This window comes from Erithacus rubecula (genome assembly GCF_903797595.1).
Source record: "Erithacus rubecula genome assembly, chromosome: 6".
Classification (NCBI taxonomy): domain Eukaryota; kingdom Metazoa; phylum Chordata; class Aves; order Passeriformes; family Muscicapidae; genus Erithacus; species Erithacus rubecula.
Window position 1 is genome coordinate 34,610,902 of NC_136688.1, and position 24,304 is coordinate 34,635,205.

At 39.1% G+C, this 24,304-nt stretch overlaps 1 protein-coding gene across 12 annotated transcripts in view; it reads right to left on the bottom strand.

The window, feature by feature from the left end:
- Positions 1 to 15,679, bottom strand: part of HECTD1 (HECT domain E3 ubiquitin protein ligase 1) — a 60,000-nt gene extending 44,321 nt beyond the window's left edge. For 11 of the 12 annotated variants that reach the window (XM_079309706.1, XM_079309714.1, XM_079309711.1 and 8 more), the window contains exons 1-2: positions 15,519 to 15,678; positions 13,263 to 13,540 (exon numbers count right to left, since the gene is read on the bottom strand). In XM_079309706.1, coding sequence (XP_079165832.1) covers positions 13,263 to 13,402 — 140 coding nt within the window. In that variant the 5' untranslated portion in view covers positions 13,403 to 13,540; positions 15,519 to 15,678. Of the gene's footprint in view, positions 1 to 13,262; positions 13,541 to 15,518 lie in introns of all 12 variants that reach the window. The other variant, XM_079309707.1, reaches the window with a different exon arrangement.
- Positions 15,680 to 24,304: the final 8,625 nt, after the last annotated feature.

Consider the following 24,304-nt stretch of genomic DNA (forward strand, 5'->3'; position numbering starts at 1 on the left):
ACACCATTAAGAAGGTTTATACAAAAACTTTGCATTTTAGACATTATCCACTGGGAGAAAGAAAGGTCTGAAATCTGTACTCATTATTAGATGACCATCATGTGCTGACACAAGAAGCATTTCAGTATGTAAAATTTAAAGTGGACAATGTATTCAAGGATTTTGCTGTTGGACCTTTTATACTGAATTTTATGCAACACAAGGCAGATCACTTAAACACTGCTGGGAACAATGTTCCTCTAACTATATTGCAAGAAAAAAAATCCAATAAAATCTTAAAAAGCCCCAAACAAACCAGACCAACATACGTATTAGCAAATGGAAGGTAGGGAGCTCCACTGTCTATTTTAATACTAGCGAGAGTAGTATAAAATTTTTCTTAGATGGCCACACAGCTGCAGAAAGTTAAAAGTCATACTTAGCAAATCTAAAACTGACCTTTTTTATATGATTTAACAGCTTATAAAGAAACACAACACAAAAGGAACTTGGCTGTATTTTTTTAAGAAATTTTAAAAAGAAATTTTAAAAAATTAAATACCTGTCCTTAAAACACCAAACCACCAGAGTCAATTACCCAGCAGACACAGAAAACACTAAGTTACTAAGAGTATAACACTTATACTGAATTCTTTGCCAGCACACAATTCCAGTGCACTGTATCAGCAATGCTGTCCCAATAAAAGCACAGCTCTCTAGCACAAACTTAGGGATTGAGAGGTTTTTAACCTTTCTGCCAGAACCTCTAGCTACACTAATCAGATGCCACCTTTTCAATCAGCAGGTACAGAACAATCTCCACTTGATGTCAGTACATTTGCCTTCTGACTAAGAGGAATGATTTCCAGTCTTCCCATAAGAAAAACAGGCTTCATCACAGAATGGCCTGAGTTAAAAGAGACCTTAAAGACCATTCAGTTCCAGCCCTCCCACCATGGGCATGGACACCTTTCACTAGACCAGGTTGCTCACAACTCCACCCAACCTTGCCTTGAACGCTTCCAAGGATGGAGCATCCAAAGCTTCTCTGGTTTGTGTGACCAGCTTTTGGTAGCAGAGGGAGCTACAAGGGTGGCTTCTATGAGAAGTTGCCATAAGCTTCCACCATGTCCTGCAGAGCCAATGCCAGGTGGCTCCAGGATGGCCCTGCTGCTCACCAAGACTGAGTCAACCAGGAATGGTGGAAACACTTCTGTGATAACATATTTAAGAAAAAGAAAAAAAAAAAAAAAAGTCATTGCACAGATGTAATTGTGGCCAGAGAAGAAGGGGGTGAGAATACGTGAGAGGAACAACTGCAGACACCAAGGTGGAGAAGGGGCAGGAAGTGCTGGAGCTGAGATTCCCCTGCAGCCCGTGGAGGACCAAAGGGATCCATCTGCAGCCCATGGAGGAGACCCAAACTGGAGCAGGTGGATGCCCAAGAGAAGGTTGCAAACCCAGGGGAAACCCATGCTGGAGCAGGCTGTACCTAAAGGACTGCACCCCATGGAAGAGTGACCCACACTGCAGCAGTTTGTGGAGAATTATTGCCCATGGGATGAGCTCACATTGGAGAAGTTCCTGGAGGACTGTCATCTATGGGAGGAACCCCACACTGGAGCAGGGGAAGGACTCTTCTCCCTGAGCAGCAGCAGGAACAGGGAGTGATGAACTGACTGTAAACCCCACTTTCCATCTCCCTGCACTACTGGTGGGGGAGGAAGTAGAGATCGGGAAAGAAGAAAGTGTAGGGAAAAATGTGGTTTTAAGATTGATTTTCCTTCTCATAGTCTGCTTTGATACTGTTAGCAATAAATTCAGTTAATATCCCCAGTTCAACTTTGGTTTTCCTATGACAGTATTTAGTGAGTGATCTCTCTCCTACACCTTATCTCAACCATGAACCCTTCATTATGTTCTTGCCCTCCTGTCCAGTTGCAAAAGGGAACAATAGAGTGGCTTTGGTGGGTGCCTAGCATCCAGCCAAGATCAACCCACTAGAGTAACCCACCTGTCCTGTCACTACATGCTCTTGTAAAAACTCCCTCTCTAGCTTTCTTTTAGGTTCCCTTCAGCTATTGGAAGCCCATAATTAGGTCAGTCCAAAGCCTTCTTTTCTGCAGGCTGAACAATCTCAATTTTCTCAGCCTTTCCTCATAGGAGAGATGCTCTATCCCTCTAATCTTCATGGCCCTAATCTGGAGTCCCTCCAGCAGGTCCCTGTTGTTCCTGTGCTGGCACCCCAGAGCTGATGCAGCCCTGCAGGTGGGTCTCAGAGCAGAGCAGAGGGGCAGAATCCCCTCCCTGCCCTGCTGCCCACGCTGCTCTGGATGCAGCCCAGGGCACACTTGGCTCTCTGGGCTGGCAGTGCCCATGGCTGGGTCATGCCCAGTCTCTCAGCCAGCAGCACCCCCAAGTCCTCCTGGCAAGGGCTGCTCTCCCTCTGTCTATCCCCAGCCTGTGCTGATACCAAGGTTTGCCCCAATCCAAGTGCAGCACCAGCACTTGGTCTTGTTAAAACTCATGAGAATCCCATGTGCCCACTTCTCAACCTTGTCCATTCCCCTGGAGGTATGTCAGGTGTGTCAGCCACACAACTCAGCATGGTGCCATCTGCAAACTTGCTGAGGGTGCAATCAATCTCTTGGTCTATGACATTAGTGGAGATATTAAATAACACTGGTCCCAAAACAGATTGCTGAGGAATACCACTTGTCACTGATGTCCATCAAGACTCTGAGCTATTGACCACTACCCTTTGCATGCGACCATTCAACCAATTTCTAATCCACCCAGCAAACACTTCTCTCTCCAATTTATAGAGAATGATGAAGCCTGTCAAAGGCTTCAGAGAAGTCCAGGTAAATGACAGCTGTAGCCCTTCCCCTGAGTAGTGACAGTCACCCCATCACAGAAGGCCACAGGTTTAGTGAGGCAGGGCTTGCCCTGGGTGAAGCCATGCTGACTCTCCCAAATCACCTCCCAGCTTCCAGAAGGATCTGTTCCATGACCTGCCCAGGCACACAGGTGAGGCTGACTGGGTGGTAGTTTCCAGGGTCCTCCTTTCTACCTTTACAGATGGGTTCAATGTTTCCTTTTTCAGTAACTTCAGATTGCAATGACTTTCTATGGAGTCATGGAGACCGACTTGGCAATTACAACCAGAATGGTTGTGGAGTCTCCTCTGGAGATATGCAGATTACACCCACAAGCACACACAGACCAAACAGATAAATTCAGATTCTTTTGGCTTGTTGAAGTTCCCTCAGGCCTTATCAGTGTAAAGTCCCTGAAAACAAGAGACCAGAAGTACAAGTTCTGTCATTCACACACAGTCTAGATCAATAGTTCAGCCTCTGATAGCAGGCAAGGATATATGGACACATCCCTAGTTCTCCAGCCATGATCTTCTCAAACAGGTGGCTAAACAATTACAGAGCAAAATTGCCTAGCTGTCATTTTGAAGGACTTCAGTCTTCATGCTGTAGCTAACTTTTCTATCAGTAACTGCATACAAACAAAAGGACACTGATCAGCTTTATACTGACCACCCTTTAATCCCCAAATTTGCACAAAGAAATGATACATGGGTCTCCTGTGGTTGAAACTATAAGCCTCAGCTCTGCATTGTCTCAGGGAGAATAATGTTCCTGTATGAGTAATTCCAGAGAAAAAACTAAAAGGGGTAGGTGGGAACACCAGCCCTATAATGGGATGGGGTGCAACACCATCAGAGCCATACAGCAAATGTCCAAAGTACACCTCTCCCTTATGTTCAGGCAGCTCCACTGGGGATTCCTCTGTGCAACATCTGACCAATAAAAAGAGAGGGAAAGTGCTGCCCTCATTCAGTGGTCGGTCTTTATGCCTCAAAATTGTGAAAATGGGTTTCCAGAGTAGCCCTTGAGTCTTCACTCAATCCAATCCCAAGCAAAGGCACTAAAGCATAAGCAAAGGCAGCAGAGAGAAGGGAAATCCTGTGCTTAAGTGGAAGTAATTCTAGCAAACAGGCCAAGCCCAGCACCTTCTCAGGACCAGCCTCTCTTTTTAGTGAAGCACCAAGTAAGCAAATACAGTCAACACCAGCAGGAACCAAAGAGTGAATCAGACACATCATGTTATGCATGCATCACTATTACACAATTCAAGGTAAATCCTTACTGGCTTTCTTAGGCAGGCCAAAACAGATCAAAAGGACCTAAAAGTGCTTCAAATTTTGGCTGAGGAAGATTAGGCACTTCAGTAATATAGACCTTACTGCTGTTCCAACAAAGGCTATGCTCAGAGCTAAAACGTAGTTTGAAATGTAGTAAATCAAAGCATTCCAGGAGTGTCCATAAAACAGACAAAGGCTGAACATTGGACCCACCTTTAGAAAACAGTCTACATGGGAAAAACAAGGCTGTCAAAATTTCCTGGGACAGAAGACAAACTGAGGTCAGAGCTACAGCACTGAATGAACTGTTGTGACAGGACAGCAACCAATGGTCTGCTTTTAGTACACTTCCATCTACTGACAAATGAAGCTTTTGATTTCCAAGAGAAAAATACACCAGTAAACTTGCCATTACTGCTAGCATCAACACCTACCAAGGAAAAAAAAGAGCTAAGTGCAAAATTTCTAATTTCATCCCAGTATCAAAACCAGGTCTACATGTTGTTTCTATCCAGACTATATATTAACTAAAAATAATATATATATTTAAAAAGAAAGAAACTGTGACAGAAAAATTCCTGTAGTTGTAGGTGAGAAAACACTGTCCACAATGACCTACATGCAGTGAAACAAGCGAAGAGATAGTGGTGAGTTTTCTTTAATACAGAAAAATCTATTCTTTAATAGTGTTTATTCTTTCAAATCAGAAAATAATAGCAAGAAGTTCAGTTTTCTATTTAGGGAGCTTTATTAATATCACATTGGGCACTTCCTAAAGTACTTCAAATGTGTACTTTAGAAGAGTGATTAGAGACTACTTAGTGAATTAATGAGGTCACTCTGTGTTACTCCTTAGTGAAAGACCGACTTCAAGATAATGAGGTTACTCTACAACCCACACTAGAGCTCTTGCTAATTACTTTAAGTCTTGTAGCTCTCACTGTCCACACAACTTCATTCCTGTACTTCCAGAAGAGCTGCTGTTATTACTATCTTCCAAGTTTTCCACTCACTATGTTTCAAAGATCTTGCTGAAAAATAGGTTTGTCCAAAAGAGGTAATACTCCTTAGCAATATTTCCCATCTATAGTATTAAGATTAGGGTACTAGAGCATTCTGTTTCCTGTACTGACATCAAGAAGTAAACCACATTAAAAAGTGCTGATTCTGTATGATTTATTTTTAAATAAATATATTCACACTTTCAGTGCTAAAATGAGTTATTAGATTGTAAAGAGCATAATACAAAAATTATTTAATATGCATTCTTTCTCGGCAAAAAATATAATTGATCTAAAAACATTTTGTAAATATCATAATCATCTTGATGTCAAAAAGAAGCGAAGAAAATTTGTCTGTATAGTTATATTACTATAGAATTTACAGCACTATAATCAGCCTAACTCCATATGCTGACACACTTCTGAACCTTTACATACACACCCACCTCTTTAGGAACAGAAATATCCATGGGGATACAAAATTCTTAAATAGCTACAGCAGTAATCTCCTGCCAGTGCTAATCCCTTAAACTCTAATGAAGTGACTCAGCTGATTTTACAGCTTGCCAATGTAAAAAGATATCAAGCAAGTAAAAATAGGTAGTGTAAACTCATTTTTGTAATTACATTTCATATTTTAATGCACTTAAAATCTTCAGCTAAGACAGGAACAGTAATAGTGAAGACTAGACTACTGCCATGCTTGGGAAAAAAAAAAAAAAAAAAAAAACTTAGAGAAGGAAAAAAAAACAGTTCAGTTCATTCTCAAAACAGTTAACAACTACTGCTAGCATTAGGGTGTGTTACTCAACTCCAAAGTAACCGCTGGATTCAGTTGATGTGGAGCCCCTGGCATGTGACACAGCCTTCAGTGAAGCTGCCTGCCCCAAGACATGTGACTTGTGGCAGAAAACCAAGCTCAGCTGCCTGCCAGCAATAGCTGGATCTTTAATGCATACCATCTGCTGAGACCAGTTAAAAGTGAGAAAATAAGGAATTACATGTGTGCACATTACTTTATATATAATAATTTGAAATAAAAACCAAAATACTGAAATTAACTCTAATTAGTAACAGTTTTTGAGGAAAAATATATCAGATGAACAGATACAACAACACATCAACTCTGAAACTTTCAAGAACATCCTGCACAACTGATTTTTCTTAAAGCAAAAGTAGTTTCAACTAATTTCTGATTAATGATTTTTTTTCCTTTCTGTAGTTCTTCCTACGGGAAGAGATCTCAGACTTTCCCTCATTGTTTCTTTTGCTGGAAGACTGTTTTGTTTCCACATATGAACCAAAAGCAACAGCTTAGTAATCAAGACCATCCACAAGAGAACCCATACACCTGCACTGCCTGTATGTATTCTTTTGGATTCATTACTAAAACACATTTTGCACTGTTTTCATATAAGACTGTTACAATGCCAATAAAGCCCAGAAAACATCATTCATGCATAAGACTTTAGACACACCATACTGTATTTTAAAGGTACAAGGAAAAAGCAACTAAAAATTAACTGGCAATTTAGAAACTTTTACCAGACTTAAAAATCATTAAAACTTGCATAGCTCTGAATCTCTACTCTTAATTGTAATCACAGCCCAGGCCAATAAAATTAAGCTGGAGAATTAACAATTCCATCTTGTATTCATTCCAGTAGAAACTCCACTTTGCTAGGAATTAAAAGAAATTAATTTAGAATCGGATTTAACATTTAAAAACACTTTCAAACTTTCATTTAGCTAAATAAATGACAGATCTGAATCCTCTTCTGAGAGTTCATTATTAGGCAGCAAGACAATTAGTATTGGACATTCAGCATTCAACTATACATTCAATAAATATCACTTGTGTAAAATGAAAAATAAGGAAAATCGATGAGGAAACAGCTTCCACACGATAGGTAATTTCTGTATTTCTAAATAAATTATCATTTGCATTATTCTTGAATCTATAAAGGATGTGTTTTCCTGCCTTTTGCACTTTTCAGCATCTTATAAAAGCTATGCTATACGTCAGAGTAATAATTCCCCATGTTTGTTCTCCAATCTCCAGCATTTTGTAAATACTTTTTAGACACTTAGTACACAATAGCTGAATAAATTAAATAATATGAAACTACAGGTCTTTTTTCCTAGGATTTTCACTAGTAGCAACCTCAATTGTGCAAGAAGATAATGCTTTAAGTACATATTACATCTGTCAATATTTCAAAAGGAAATAAGCAATTTAAACTAAAAGTAGGATTTTGTATATGTGCCTAAATATTCACTTCTCCCCACTAGCTTCTACTGCATTCCCAGGTGCTCAAGAAAAGAACTGACTTACACTAGAAAACTTCCACTTCCCTATTAGCAATTTACTTAACATCTGTGCTATCTCCACCTCTTCTTAAGAGGCCAGTATTAAAAATCACTTGACCAGTAGTCATGCAAGAAAGGAAGCCTGCAATTTGAAATTCCTGTAACACCTTTTATTGGTCTCATCCAATCTGTTAGGAGCTGACACTTTCAAAAGGTCATTAACCTGATGCCTCAACATTCTGCACTCCTCTTTTGCACAGTACTTGCAAGAATTACTTCAATTTTATCTCACACAAAATTCTGAGCAAAACAAAGGATACTTGACAATACCACTAGAAAAAAAAAAAAAAAAAATTAAATGCCAGAGTAGTAAATAGTGACAGTGGGATGAGTTGTCTGGAATACCCAGAGGCATGGGCTCATTTAAACAAAATGTTTTTCAACACACACAAATGCCAAGTTAGTCTAGGTAATAGATCCAGCCATACCTAAGCAGCAAGCACTCATATCCTTGAAAGCAACTCTGAAGACAGATAACTAAAACCATGCTTACTGTAAAAAGTTTTGGAAACATCTAACTCAACTTGGCATGTTTAACAGTTAACAGTAAGTCAAAGGCACTACCATAAACAGCATGGATGAAGGCAACACTGGAAAGTATTTCTGAAGAACTTGTAAACTGAAGAACTAGAGAAGGGGAGGAAGACCAAGAGATGATGAAATCTTTTTGTACAGGTACATTTACAGTAAGAACACAAATGCCTTTAATCTAAATAGGAAAAGGTAAAGTGACTGCTATCTATAAAATCCATCAGACTGGAAATTTATTATGGAAAAGACCAAGTAAATTTCAACAAAGATAATTTAGGCAGCAGATTTAATAGCAAAAGAGAGGGTAAAATTAGGTAGGATGCCCTCTTAGAAGCATTAGCTACACATTATGCTTGTATCAAACAAGATGCTCAATCTAGTAATAACCATATAAAATATAAGGGTGAGGACAGAAGAGAGGATGTCAATTTACACTTAATCTTCCCTTCTGACCTTTGCAACCATTAAGACTCTCAAAATAACTAGACAAAGTTAATTAATCTCCACACTACCAGTGACAATGAGCCATTCCCATTTTACAAAGAGCAACCAGAAAGATATCAATATTTTAAAATTTGTATAGCTGAAAAAGAGAAAAAAAAAAAACCAAAAACAAAACAAAACAAACCTAAAAATCAGGAATGATTCTAAACAATATGTTGCAAAAAGATTGCTCCCTGAAAAATGCAGAGCCCACCTCTACTTCCATCTCAGAAAACCACTCTATATGATGCTGAAGATCCCACTACATTGGAGGCCACAGACTAAATTACTCCAGTGCAGGTATTTCACTGCTGCCATACCCTCTGCCTTCATTTAAAAAAAAAAAAAAAAAGAAAACAAAATTCATTTGGGAGAGATGTCTGCATTAGTGCAAAGTAATAATGTACTAAGAACATATGCTTTTCAGGGTTTAGGATAATGAAAATTGTAGTCTATTGCTGACAGCAATAACCTAATTTACTCACTGTTGCACTCTCAGTACAAAAGTTTAACAATAATCTGACTTTACTTTTTTCCTTAAAATAACAAAATGAGCAAATCTGTAGGACAGAAAACATGAAACCACCTTGATGCCAACTGAGCTGCTCTCTCAGCCTGTTAGTTTTTCCCCAGTTCTCAACCTGTTAAAGAGCACTTTACTGTCTGAATTACAAAGATGCTTTGTAAAGGCAACCCAGACTGTAAATATATTCCTGAAAATCAGCACTTTTGATTCTTATCCTATCTCTAAAGGAAAAATTATATACATCTAATTTTGATTTACTGGAGTTTTGCAATTCTATGAAACACAGGACAATGTAGTTTTAAGCAGGTGGAGGTGAAGCTAAACTGTTACACATTCCTCCAACAGTCTCACTAGCTTTCATCAACAGTCTTCAGTTCACTAGAATTTTTTCTTATACTTGTTAGCACATGCAAGATAAAGGTGTATACTTTTCCCCTAGTGAATAGATACTTTGGAAAGAAAAAAGTTTAGTGTGAATTAAAGTAAACATGTCTGATCTAAAAATAAACTGAAAGAATTTTATTTTACACATTAGAACCCTAACATATGACCCTTTGTACAACTTGATTTTATTTGTCAAATGAGCTGGTAACTCCTGATAATTTTTTGCTTACCAAACCTGTTAATGCCAAAACAGCCCATCATTTCAATTAAGTTTATATTAAATGCATTCATTAAACTCCTGTTAAGTGGATTTAATAGTGCACAGTTTAACTCCAATTTCATAATCACAACAGTTTTGCTGCTTTACTTAACTACTTAACAAAGCCATTTCTCCTCATTCATTAAGTTTCTATAGTTCAAGCTAGTGGCTTTTGCTGCTGGTAAAATGTTAACATTCTTCAATGCTAAGTGACTAGCAGTGTCTGTGACTCATTATCACCAGAAGATGAATATACCACTGATTTTTGTAATGTTGACATATGAGTAACTTCCAAAATAATTTAATTGCACGTAATATGTAAATCTGGGAAGAAGCAAAGAAGCATCAATTATTTGGCAGCACTACCTCTTAATCAGATGCATACCCCAAAATCTGCTGTGATGCTGCTAGAACTCTGCAAGAACACTATGAAATAACCACCCTGCATGTGTGCCTGAGTTTGGAGCTCACCTGAAATACTACTTTCAATATCCATTACTCTTGTACAAAAGCAAATTATAACTTCTAGCATTAGCTATATCATTTCCTTCAGAACATGTCTGCAAAGTAACCATGTTACTTTACTGCAAAAATGAAGTGCAAGATTCTGAATCCAACATTTCAACACTTTGTTTTTCTGTTCAACTTTGTGCTTTCTTTGCTAAGTAAGACTATGTATTGCCCTTAACTCCTTAAGAAAGCAGGATGAAGACTGTGTTGTGGTTTTAGAGTTGGTGAATACCATTCATGTCAATATTGTTCATGTGGCCTTACTTCACAGTTTTGCCAGCCCTCACCATATGCAGCTTTTAATCACCACATGTACTACACTAAAATGATGGAGTTTTTTCTTTGCTTACATCACAAAAGTAAATAATTTCTTACATAAAAGTGGAATAACACTTAATATTTAAAGTGAGTCTAACTAAGCTGTGAAAAACACCCCATTTCATTCTCCAAGTTGTTGAATTTCATAGATGAAAAATTTTCTTTAAAGTTTTGTCAATATATAACTAATAGCAATAAACAATTCCAAGATCTTCAAATAACATTCAAAAATTTGGAAATGCTGTTCTTACTTAGTAGAAGAAAAAAATTTGTTAAGTCTAGAGGTTGGCTGTCTTGCCAACAGAAAAATACATCCATATACTTGATCAGGCATGCATTGAAAATACTTCCAAAATTAGTTCCTGAAAAATGGGGGTTTAGCAGCCTTTCTGTCAAACAGTAAATTTCCTATTTCAGAAAACAGCAATTCCTTTAAAAAACAAGCTGAAAAGGAACTATAAAATATTATCCATGATCATTTTAGTTATACCCTCTCACCATATGACAATTTTGGCTATTTGAACTGCCATTTTGAAAGATTTTTAAAACCATTTTTCAAGATATCATCTGTTTCTTACAAAGTTCCAAAATAAATAAAGTCACTTTGAAAGGCAGGTACCCATAAGCACTTGACAATCACTGAGAAGTTCTTCACTGAAGACTGTATACCTTTCTCTGCTTCTCCTGTATTTCCAGTTATGCAGTTCCACCTCCAGTGCTCATCAGACACCTCTCTATATGCTGTAACTTACTGTAACAGCAGAAAACTAACAACCTTCTTCAGCAGGTTTAAAGAGCAGCTTGCACTTGCAGAGAATTAGAGGAGTCCAGTAAGCCCTGACTGTGGCAGGAACAAGAGTACAGTTGGGAGGAATAAAAAGGGTGGGTGATAAATGGGAGGAAAGTAATAAGCTACCATGTCAGTTATCCAAACACCACGGTACCAGTTCATATATTTCAGTATATTCACAGAGCAAATAATAAGTAGCAGTTTCAACATTATTGCAAAATCACTTCAACAGGCAGAGAACTTTGGTAACTTCTTCCCCCATTTACATTTAATTTTCTTCTTTTTGAGGACACCTTACAAGAGCAAAAGAAACCGAGAATTTGAACATCAGTAAAAATTAAACTACACCAACACTCAAAAGAAAAATTAAAATGCCAAATGGCATTTTAAATATTTCTTCTTTCAGATATAAATAATTTTATAACCACAACACTGCAATAAAAGAGCATTCATTACGTACACTTTCAGAAAAGTACTTGGACTATTTAATTCATTCATATTGAAATAAAAGTAATTTCATTTATATTGAAATAAATAAGATGCAAAAAACCCACAACCAGTGTTTTTTAAAGTTGACATTTCATTCCTGACTCTCAAATATGCCAAAGATAACCTTAAAAATGCTTATGCCTAATTGAACAGAATATCCTGAAGCAGGCAGTTCACCCAGATTCAGGAGAAAAATTCATTCTTAACTAGGAAGTTTTTTTTTCTACAATGGTGAATTCTGAGGATCCCCCAGTATCAGTAGTATGAGGATAGACAGAGAAGTCAAATGGATCTCACTACAACAAGGATCTTCAAGTCAAAATTTTACCAGTCAGCTCACCAAGGCAAAGAACAGGCAGCTTCAACTTCTAAAGCACTGCAGAAAACTACTGCAACTACTACAAATCCAAATTTTTGAGATGTATGAATTTTACATTTCCTGTAATAAATGTAGTCATGAGAACAGCTTCTAGGAGTGAATCCGAAAACTGAAACTGTTTCCTTCAGAGCTACAAAACTAAACAGTGTAACAGACAGCTACCATATCAAATGCTTCTAAACTCATACTCCCAAAAAGTAGGATGTATCTGGAAAACACTAGCTATATTTTATTATGAAAAGAAAGTGAGAGGAATGAAAAAAAATCATGAAGAGAGCATGAAAACCAGAACTGAAGAACCCAACTAAAAAAGGAAAACTTGTGATTGCTTACACTTTTGCTACCTCTTCCAGACTAGTGGTGGGCTCTCACAGAAGTAGTGGAACACAAGCACAGCAACACTCAAGTAACAGAAGTGATTACATCAGCATTTTGTGCTGTGAGAAATATAAAAATGATTGAATGCAGGGACTGTGCTATATGACATGTACAAATGCAGTTGAGAAGGAAGGTGGCATGAACAGCAACATGGTCCAAAGAAGGGGCAAAATATTTGTGTGAACAGTGGTCATTGTTTGTGATTTTTGCTTGGATTTACAGAACTCAAAAAAAGCTACTATATCCCTTGACAAAAGTATTGTGAGAATATGGATGCTCAAATATATCTAAGTGATCATTACAATCCTAACGCAAAAAGTTTTTCTCTACCAAAAAAACAAAACTAAACCAAAACCAAAACAAAACACACAAAAAAAACCAAAAAAAAAACCAACCACCTCCAAAAGAAACCCTTCCTGCACACACACACACAAATCCACATTTAATTTAAAGAAATGTACTAGGAGTTGCAATCAGCTCCTGTGTCAGAACAGGCACTGTGTATCACCCAAACAACACTACATTTTTAATCAGACGAGGGTACTTCATGTGACATTAACAGAAACACTTGATTTCAGTGATCTAAACTGAAGTTCAGTTTGTAAAAACATTTTTGAGGCTGAAAGTTTCTAGGAATGTTAAATATTACATTCAGCTGCAGAAAGGGGAAAATAACATTCCACAAACAGAAGCCACAACTACTTACGTTTCAAAACAGCGATCCACGTTGTCTGACATCAGAAGCAGCATGCAGAGCTGTTCCAGTGCTATTAGCTGCATATCCCTTTCATCCCCCTGCCCCATCTGCAGCCATTCCAGCAACGTGTCTGGATCCACATCTGCCATGGTTATTTATAAAAAAAAAAAAGCCGCCTCCACTTCAATTAAAAAGTACCAAAAATATCCTTTAATTGTTGAAGCCGGACTAACTTCAGCACGGTTAGTTTCTCTCTTCAGTCAGCCTCAGACTTTTGCAGTTTTCACCTGGCAAGAAAAAGTTAAAAAGTCATCATCATCACCATCTTGTCGTAGAACTTTCTGTATTTGCTCCTGTCTAAAATGTATAGAATATCTTTGGGCTCAAAGTAAGGAACTTTTCACATAGTTTATCAGCAAATGAGGTTTTTTTCCAAGCTTTGTAAGCAAGTAAAGAGTAATGAATAAACCTAAAAAAATTGTGCTTCATGTTTTTGTTTTCTTAAAGCTAAGAGAAAATGTCTTGAATACCACTTTATTATAAAGTGTTTAGCTTTATGAGACACAGATTACCTCCTCATGAAAACATTCAAATATAGAAAGATAATAAGTTTCATATTTTAAACAGAAATCTATTAAATTAAAAACTGAGATGTACAATTAAAGACTTGCAGAATCTTTGGAGACCTTTTATGAATCCTTCATCTTTTAAAACAGCATTCAAACATAAGGAAAATGGGCTTTTTATGTCAAAGGATTAAAAAGACAAGAATGACTTCCATTTTCAAGAGTTGCGTGTTTGTTGGGTTATCTGGGGACCTTCTGCAAAAAAATATTTAATTTGTAGCTTTCCAAAAAAAAGGTGAATAATTCAAATAATTCACATACATATAAGGAAAACAACATTATTTGCTGGCCCAAGGCCATAGTTGCACATGCAAGCTGAAGACCAAAAAAGTCTTTTTAAAATGTTAACATATTTTTGGCATATGTACTTGCTTTTTACTTTGTCTTCAACAAAGAGTCAAATTCACCTCCCTTGCTTAAAAATACAGCAAACATGACTAATCTCATATAAAAACTAATGGGTTAAAAACCCTATCTCTCCAAATTAGACATGCAAGAAAAATAATGTTCTTCTAAAATACAGCTTAAAGAAGAAGAATTAGTTTATCAAACTCAAAGGTAAATATGAAATGCTGGACAGTGTCCCCACAAACAGGGGGGAGGTGATGTGGGAGGAAGAAGCTTGATCTGGACAAAGTCTGCCTACTTGTTTACTTGTTGCTAATGAGTTAATAGTTAAAAAATAACTCCATCAAGGGCATGTCTACAAAAGTGAATCAGAAATTAGTATTATATGAAGAAACACACGTTGAATCAGCTCTTTCACAATAGTTTCAAACTCAAAGATGTGACAGAAGTACAACAGATAGGATTTTTATATAATTTAGGACCATAATATTGATCCTTCAATTACTGCAGCATGGCAGTTATATATTTGATATTATCTTACTCTAAAAAGTAACTTAATGTTAGTAAATTCATTTTCTGTGTTTTAAACAATGCCTATGATTCTCCAAGATGGTTACAGACCGCATTTCCTGCTCTAATCCTATAGAAAACTACTTTCAGACAGTAAAAGTGGGATCGCATTATAAGTATTCAACCTCTCCTTTACTTAGCACGGCTAAATCGTTATTTCCGGAAGCGGGGAGAAGGGTGATAGCGAGAGAAACAAGAAAATGAAGAGACAGCGAAAGTGGGCTAAGTTGAACACGGGCACCTGCTGTTCTCCCATCCCAGAGGGGCAGGACAGGAACCACGGCGCAGAACACGGAGGGAGGCGAGCGCCGGGACTCCCGGGAGCGCGGCCGCGGAGCGGGGCCAGGCCGCAGCCGGCTCACCCTCGCCGCCCGGGCCTGCTCGCACACACGGGCGGGCTGCGGGCCCCTTCCCCACACGGCGCCGCCCGGGGCACGGCAGGCACCGCCTCCCCCTCCCCGCCGCCCCCGCACGGGGCACCCGCTGCCGTGAGGGGCTCCGGGCCGCGCCGCCCCGCTCTGCCCCCGGCCCCTCGCACACTTTCCGGCACCCCCCCGCCCGCAGCCCCGGCCCGCTCCCTCCCGGCCCGACAGGCCCGGGCAGCGCCGCTCGAGTTCCCGGCGAGCCGCAGGCCGCGCAGGGTGACCCGGCCTGGCTGCTCGGGAAAGGCGCCGTCTCCCGGCGCGGCCCGGAGAGGCCCCGCGCCACCGCCGCCGCTCACCTCAGCCTCCCGCAGTCTCCTGGCCCGAGCAGAGCCCTCCTCAGCGCCACGCCGAGAGCGGGACAGCGGCGCGGCGGCGGCGGCGGCAGCCCGAGCCCCGCGGCAGGCGGCGGCCGGCGGCATCCATGGCGCTCCGCCCGGTGCGGGGTGGGCGGGCGCGGCAGCACCGCGCTCGGGGCGGAGCTGAGGCGGCGGAGCGGCCGCTGGGGGCGCTGCGGGAGCTCCGCCGAGCGGGGCCACTCCCCGCGCCGCTCCGCCCCGGCCCCGGAGCCCCGGCCAAGGCCTGCCCGGCCAAGGCCCTTCCCGCCCGGGCGGCCTTTCCTCCCTGCCTCGGGGATTATTATCTTATTTTATTATTTTATCCTTTTTATTTTATTTCTTGCCATATTCTGGTTATTTACTTCAATATCATACTCTTTACAATTACGATGAAGCTTATACTTTTCGGGATCACTCTTGAAAACACTTTGATCCCCCTCCAGCACCTCCATTACAAGGGATTTGGTGAGCGCATTTAAGCGTAGCAATGCCGGGTCTTACAGAGCCGAGGTTTGAGGTCGCTCTTACCGAGCAGTGAGTTTGGAGCGCTGCAAATAAATAGACCGAGTAGCTTGAGACACCTTCTCGCAGTCGAGAGATACGTGCTGCGAAACGCTGTGCAATCACCTTGCAAGTGATTAAAAGACAAAGGAAGCAAACCGCTAGAAATTTCAAATGGAAAATTTTTTAAATAATTTCATTCTCTGTAGTATGACATGTTTTGCAAAGGAATTTATGCCTATTAATATAAGTACAGTCAATAAGATTACTGTACATTTGAATGTCACTCCTACCTACATCATAGACATTTCCTGCAATTAGGAGGCTGAAACTGCACACTAAAAAAAAAGGCAATAGCAGTCATGTTTGGTTAAAACTTGCCAAACGCCAACATTTTTATTGGTTGATGTTGTAATAGTACCTTTAGAAAGTGTTGTCTTTATTGGTGCAGATTTTATTCAGAACACAAGAACAGTAGTTCTTTTGTCTCTGTTTCTGATTTCTAAGGCAGTTTAGCCTTTCTTTCTTACCATATTACATCTCTGTTAGCTGCAACTTGTTCCAGCCTAGCCAAGATTTATATGTGTATCTTTAGCCTGTGCTCGTCCTTCAGAGGTCAGGAAGACTTCTGATATGCTTAAAGACACAAGGCAATAAGAGGACTGAATCTACAGTCTTTTAATTTAGAAACTTGGTCTTCTTTAACTTGTCACCAGTGCAAAACCAGCAGAATTAGGCCAGGCTTATGAGACCTTCATCTACTAAGTAATCTTGCTCCTGTTGCACGATGCTAGAAAAGTTGCCTTTGCATTTTTCATGAAAAGTTTCAGATTGAGAAATATTATTTTCTTCTGAAGAGCAAAAACTTTGAAATCAAACAAACATTTCATTCTTTTCACATAGAAAAACATTATTTTCATTCTTCAAAACCATTTGCTCCTTACTACTTGCTAAGAAGGAAATCACTAGCAAGTAAGAGTGCAATTTAGCAGATAGGAAAGATACCAGAATCACATTTTATGGAATTACTCACATTCATTTGAATTTTCACATGAGTGAAGGCTTGTTCAGGCCCCCAAATTTCCAGCCCGTGTCTATCATTCCATTAGTGCTGGGCTTTATCCTTCTGAGGAAGGAGAACTTTATGTGGATTAGTGCAGTCAGATGAGGAGGGCAAGTAATGGCATATATTGAAGTGACAAGTAATGGAGCTTGACTGTCATAGCTGCTTTGAGGAAAACCACTTTAAGCATTGTGTGAAACTTGCAAAAACAAGTCCATTCCCCGTGCTTGTGCAAGGCACATATTTTTCATTCAGTTAGAAAATTACCCCAATGCTAACACCAGCTGGCAGACACTTCATGTATGACCTTGGCCTAATCCCATAATCACTGTGTCTCTGTTTCCTCCTTTACAAAATAAGGAGATAGTAATGCTGGAGTCAGAAATGTCTTAGCACTTATGGAACTGTGAGTTGCTGAGGCATGTTACTATTTTCAGTCTTAAATAATGCCATATATTTATGACTACACTTGAGCAGGCCACACATGTGACTGACAATGCCTTTGGAAATTAGGCCATATAGGGTCAACATAGATTGATCTTTGTGGAGCGTTATATTGAGCAATTACTATCATTTTTGCTGAGTATTTACCTGAAAATTAAAACCTGGCTTTAAAAGAGAAAATGTCAGCATAGTTACTAGAACAGTGTCAGGGACACACGAACAGCAGTAAAATATGCCACGGGGGTAGCAAGGATCAGGGATTGGGTTGCAGACACAGATTGTGAGACATCCTGTAAAGGACATCCCACTTGAGACAGCTTCTCAACAAGAGGACACTGAAAGTGTTCTCAACAGGATTTAATTTTCTTTGAAAAGAAAAGTTGCTTATGGCTAGGACTCTGAAAATCTTCTCACAATGGGAAAGAAAAAAAACGATGTGTTTTGCAGTTATAGCTCCAAGAAGAATAAAATTTATTACTTCTTTTATATTATATTCAGGCTGGTGTTTTCTATATGGTTTTAGCTGATGGCAGAAGGAGTGTCATGGTCATTCTTACCATCACTGTGGGATAGTAAGGTTTGAAAGCTTCAAACTGGAATGATTGGGCTTTTGTTACAGAAAATACAAAACTGGCTAACAATCAAGCTGAAAACCACAATTCAAACAATACAAGAAGACTCAGATTCCTTCATATTTTTTAATTGATACAGCAACTAGAACCAGGATAACTGATGTTTTTGTTAGCTATCTGCCTACTTTGGTGTACATGCCAAGTTGATGTTTCCAAAAATATTACTCCTCTGTAGTAAATAGATCAGAGGGTGATATAAGCAGACCTTGAACACCTCCATAAATTTAAGGAAGTAGTTTATACTGAAGACCAGAGCTGTGCCCAGTGAAATAAAACTGTTAGGTTATTTATGGATTATTTATTCCTTTGCTTTAACACTCTTTTCTCTGCCACCCACCCAATAACATAGCTGAAAACACTGAAAGTACCTACTCCTCCAAATCCAAAGCATTAATAATTCCATACATTTAATTTTTTTGGTTAATATTATACTCCTAAAGAAAAAGTTACTAAATGTTTACTACACATTTCAAAGCAATAAGGTCACGTATTACCGAAGTTTTCTTGCTATATCAAGTAAGATTTAGTTTAATACAATGTGGCTATTGATCTATATTGTTAAGATTTTCTTATGGAAAACATTTTTTTTTTCTTTCATAAATAAAATGCAGTTGTGAAAAGCTTTTTTGATTTAAATCCTCCTACGTTACCACAGTCTCTTCCTAGCCACTCCACTGTTGCAGAAGCCTGGGGAGCACAAACTCAGTGTCAGCGTCTTGCCTTTCCAAAAGTACGCGGCAGCCTTGGGAGCCCCTGCAATCGGCAAACAATGCCGTGCTGCTGCTCAGCGAGGTGTGTTTACGGTGTGGGCTGACGCAAGCCTGCAGCAGGAGCTGGGTGAGAGGTTTCCTCTTTGGGAAGCCAGCTCCGGCAATTGCGCGTCCATGTGCTGAGCACACAAGCGGCGCTGACGCGATAAACATGCGAGCGGCACGCTGGTGTTTACCGAGGCACGGCTGAGTCATGGCTCGGCTGGGAGGGATCCTCCCCAGCACGGGCTCCGCTTCCTGGAAGCTCCTTCTCTCTCAGCTACCCTCGGAGCTACCGCAGAAGACAGTGGTTTTCAGAAATCTGAAAATACTCTGAAATTATCTTGTCTTCTTTCTGAAATTACTGCTCACATTCATATGCCTTACAGTGTGTTTTCCTAAGTAAACTCATTCATGTGCGTTGCTTACTTTTTTGCTGGTCCAGGTTGAAAGGTGAGAAGTAAGTAAATTTTGTATCAGCTAGCTACTTTCGACCTCAGTTTAGCTTCAGTTATATCACTACTTCGGACAGAAAAGAGAAATTAAGCTACTCTTACTCACATCCCTTCTACCTCCAACTGCAAAGGGGAAAGTGGGACAGAACTTAGGCAAGAGTTCTCTATTTCAGGCTGCTAGCTCTACCCTGTCCACTAGAACCATAGGGAACAGCAATAAATCTTGACCCTGGACAAGTGCAAGGAAAGATCAGTGACTCACACCACATGACTTGTCACTGTTGTAATGGCACCGACTGTGTTATGACTTTCTGAATCAGAAGGTTAATTAGGATTTGGTATTTGTTCCTCATAGTTCAGCTCTATTGTTACAGGAGTAAAACACATGTAATCCTATCAAGCATTTGATGTGTCTCCCAAAACTCCAGTGAAGTACTGTGAATTAATTTGAATGATCTTTGTTGATGAGAAGACTTACAATAAGAAGAAATGTCTTTATCGCCAAATGATTCTTCTATATTCTGGGATTTTAAAAATCCATTTTACAGTTTAATTGAAAAGAATGTAAATTTTACATAATTAAAAGCATACTAATGCCTTTTACTATTCTTGTCATGAAATTATGCCCTATTTACCACCATTGAATATCTTGACACACAAGAAGAAGAAACAGTCTCAAGCTTCTAAAATCCAAATTTCTAGATTAGTTGCTAACTGAAAAGAGCTACATTGTTCATTCAAACCAGGAAGAGTTATCAGAATAGTGTGGTAGAGCATGGAAAAATTCTATAATAGCACTCTCCTAGGGCACATGAGTCAGACAAGAAGAAAATTTTATCATTTACTACTGTAAACAGGAAAACTTTCTTGCCCCCATGAAGACATTCAGGAAAAATGGGAAAATAGTATACATTCACTGATGGTTTGTTTGATCAGAAAGTTAACACTCAGCAATCTCAATTGAGCTTGGACTGTTGGATTTATATGAAAGGTGCCATTGAAACATTAAATCTATACTCTGTTTAGAATTGTTCTAGAGATGTGAAACCAGGTTTCTGCAGATCCTCAAATCTATACTTCTGCAAGGAAAGAATGCACATTCCTTGAGGAATATATTACTGGCAATAAACTGTGTACCAAGTTTTCTCCTCATTAATTTTTATTAACAAATGAAGATCACATTGTACATTTATTAGAATTTGCCCTCTACTGTAACCTTTGAACTTACTCCTAGGCTGCAAACTGTATTAAATAGAACTGGCTGAAAATGGGGAACTGATTCTGCAAAGACAGAAAGGCTTTTTGTATCAACAGGGTTGATTTGCATTCTTTACCCATTGCTAGTGAATACAGTAAATGATCCTGTGGGGGTTCCTCATATTTTCTTAGTTTTAGTTTTCCTTTTATTTTTTTTTTTACTTCCTTAACAAATATTTTTTTAAGACAGAAATAACCCCTAAAGATCAAAGCCCTGAAATTTATTCTGTTATGTTGAGTGTGAAGAAAGGATGAAAAACACAACAAGGACATTAAAAACAAATTGACACATTCCTGTTTAGGAAAGATCTTAGAAGAAGCAGCTTTTGAATGAAAAACTCATATGTCTTAAATGTCCTTATACTAGGCTGGATTAAACAGCATTTCTGGTGGGAAAAAAAGATGTGGATATACAGTTATGAAGGTTCCAAACACTATCTTTGCTCACTACATTTCAAACTGTGACCTGAGCCAATCAAGGAGACCTTTTTGATCTAATAGTAGATGACTTTGTGGTGGAGCTACATTTTTGTAGGAGAATAAATGGCCATGGAAGAAAATTGGTATAATTATCAGATCATTTGATTAAGAGTTTTCAGTTAACTGTCTAACACAAACATAAGAAAAACTACAAGCAGCTTCTTTTTTAGGGCATGGTTATTGGTGTATCTTTTAAAAGTTTCATCACCTGCATCTTAACTCCTTCGGAGTTCAGAGACCCACCTCGTGAGTAAGTGAGTAGCAGAGGATAAACAATTCATATCCATTTTTCTTTCTGAACCCTACATTTTACCCATTTTGGACCCATTGACTTATGCTGGGAAAACTGAATATCCAAGAACAGATTACATCTTAGTGCCTCTAGTGCACAGGATTTTATATTTCAGTTCCTGTGCCCCTGGTAACAATACCTCAAAAAATGAAGTCAGCTGTAAAGTAGTTCCAGTCCAATTCCAGCTCAAGTTGCTGCAGCTAAGCTTTTAATATCAGTGTTCTGTCTGCATTGACTCTTAGTTACATGCAGTAAGACACAAGCATTATTTTCTTATCCAAGCATATTGCACATGCTTTTCCTACCGGTTCTGTTTATAAGGTTATATTTTTTTTACTCTAAACTATAAGCTCTTTGGGGCTTTGCTGTCTGTAAAATTTCTGTGTAAACACTGGTCTCAGGGGACAGAGGTAACTTACTACAGTGATTGTGTGTCAGTCTGCATCAAAGCAACAATGCACTCTACCCATTTTTTCATACAATGCCAGCCTTTAGATCAGCAGGCCAAATTATCTTTGTAAAGAAATGCCATTCTACACATGTCAGTAAGACCTCACCAGTTTGGGTCAGCATGCAATTGGGCTCAAACACTAGCCCTGATTATAGGAGTCTAGCTAAGCTGAGTCTACAGAAATTCAAAGTTTTGTACAAGATTCTTAGCTAACTTGACATTTTCAAGTGAGACCAGACCCAGATCTAGTGGCATTTCTATTGTTTATTTAGAAAGCAGCAAGTTGCAAATCAAGAGTACAAAGACTTGATAGACTTTTTGCTTGTATTTCAGTGAGAAGCACATTGAGATTGCCTCTTGAAGGCTAATTTTAGGGAGGGTTGGACAGTTATTTTGATAGAGAAATGTTATCAGCTTACAACATGTTCTCAAAGTAAGTGGTGTTCTGCACTGACAACGTCAGCAGTTATTTTAGGGGAGAAACATTTGTCTATGTCATTTTTGCAGTAACATTTCATATGCAACAATTAGTCTATGTTCCAGTGCCTACTCTGACCCTGAGATGAGAGAAGGGGTCAGAGAAGGAGAGAAGGAATAGCCTGGGGCTGCTGAATCTTATGCTAATGATTCCCAAGTATTTCACAGTGGAGGAGCAGTGTCATTGAGAGACATTTTAAATATTAAAAGGCCCCAGCAAAAATTCAGACCTCACTGTAAATATGAGATAAAAGACATCTCCACCTCAGAATTAACAGTAAACAGAAAATTCAGACAAAGGCTGCAAAGCAGATCAGAGCAACACAATCAGTGGTTTAACTCCAAAGTCTACATGTTAGTGATCTCTCAACTCTATTGAGCTAACTCTTTTGGTTGTGCAAAGAAAGCCAAGAGGAAAACAGAAGCTGGTCTGCATTTGCACTTCTCTATGGATCATGGCTCCAAGCTAGCCTGCACTTCCTGGCCATGGGGTGACCACAGACAAGGAACATGCACTTAGAGGAAAGGATTCTGTCTCAGCATTGGAAAGAAAGGGAGCATAGCTGGAAGGGAGCTGGCCCTCCCAATGTCACATCAACTCAGGGCTTCTTTCCTTATTGGGAAACTTAGACAACAGACCAAATGTAGAATCCAGCTCCATCTCACAGGCAGGGCTGGTAGGGTTACCCAGTGTTTACATTACTTGTAATTTGATAGGAAAGCAGTAAGCAATGTTTTGAGAAAAACAATTATTACTGGCCATAGAAGTTACATGCAAATATACTTTCAAGTTATCTCAAGCAGGTAACCTTAGGAAGCAGGCTTAAGACTGACATATGGAAGTAAATTGTGCCCTCCATAACAATATTGTACCCCACCAATGTATGAAATAGGTAGGTGCTTGTGCATGGAAATGTGGGCAGTAATTAACCCAAAAGCACATTGGAAAGTGAGAAACTTCCTCCTAGGCAAGAAGGGTAACATTTTTGTGTATACTTTAACAGAATATGTATACTTTAACAGAATATGCTGTAGAAATAGAATATCCTGTTTTAAATAATAAAGATAATGAAGGCTTCAAGATTGCAGCCCTATCTGCTTTTCTTCTTGATAAACAGTGGTGGTAGATACTAATACTCCAGTGTCTCCTGGTTAGAAGATGCAACCATCAAACCATTCTCAGCTGTAAAATGATACAGTTTTGTGCCTCCTATAAGCTAAATATCTGATCCCTTACTGCCTTCCAGTATTAACCTGTACCTAACTGCACCTAAGGTGATGTTATGCTCTGGCACAGCAGTTTTGGCTGCTTTAGTTGTGCAGGAGAATTTGAAAGGTAGAGTTTGTGTCATTGTCAATTGTATTCTGTAAATCATAGTTGACTAGGGACATAGTAGGACATTCCAAAGTAAGAGGATTTTAAAACACCAGCACCATTACCACACATCTGCATTAATTGTTTTAAATGAAAAGGTAGCTCATTCCAATTGTACCATGAGGTACATTACATACTTGGCTTAAAAAAAGAGAAAATGGCACCCTTTGTCATTTGTGGTGCTGACTCTGCATTAATTCCAGGCATGTTTCCCTCCCCAGTCTGCCTCTGTAGCTGATTTAATCAGCTTTTTGCACTGGTAGGAGCCAAACAGTGCTGGTGTATGCTGACACTTCTTGGCTTAGCTCAGGGATGTTTTATGCTGTCAAGAGTAAGGACAAATCACATATGAGAACTAAAAGTAAGATTAATAATTCATATTAAAGGGCAATCCTGCCAGTACAAGTTGTGGTTTATAAAAACATATAATAGCAGAAGAAAAAATCATGCAAAACTAATCTATCTTGTACTAGTGATCTGAAATATACAGTTGCATTAGAGAAGGATTCTCTTTCTGATGGCCTTAGATAGCTATACATTAGAATGACAATTTAAATATTAGAATTAATTT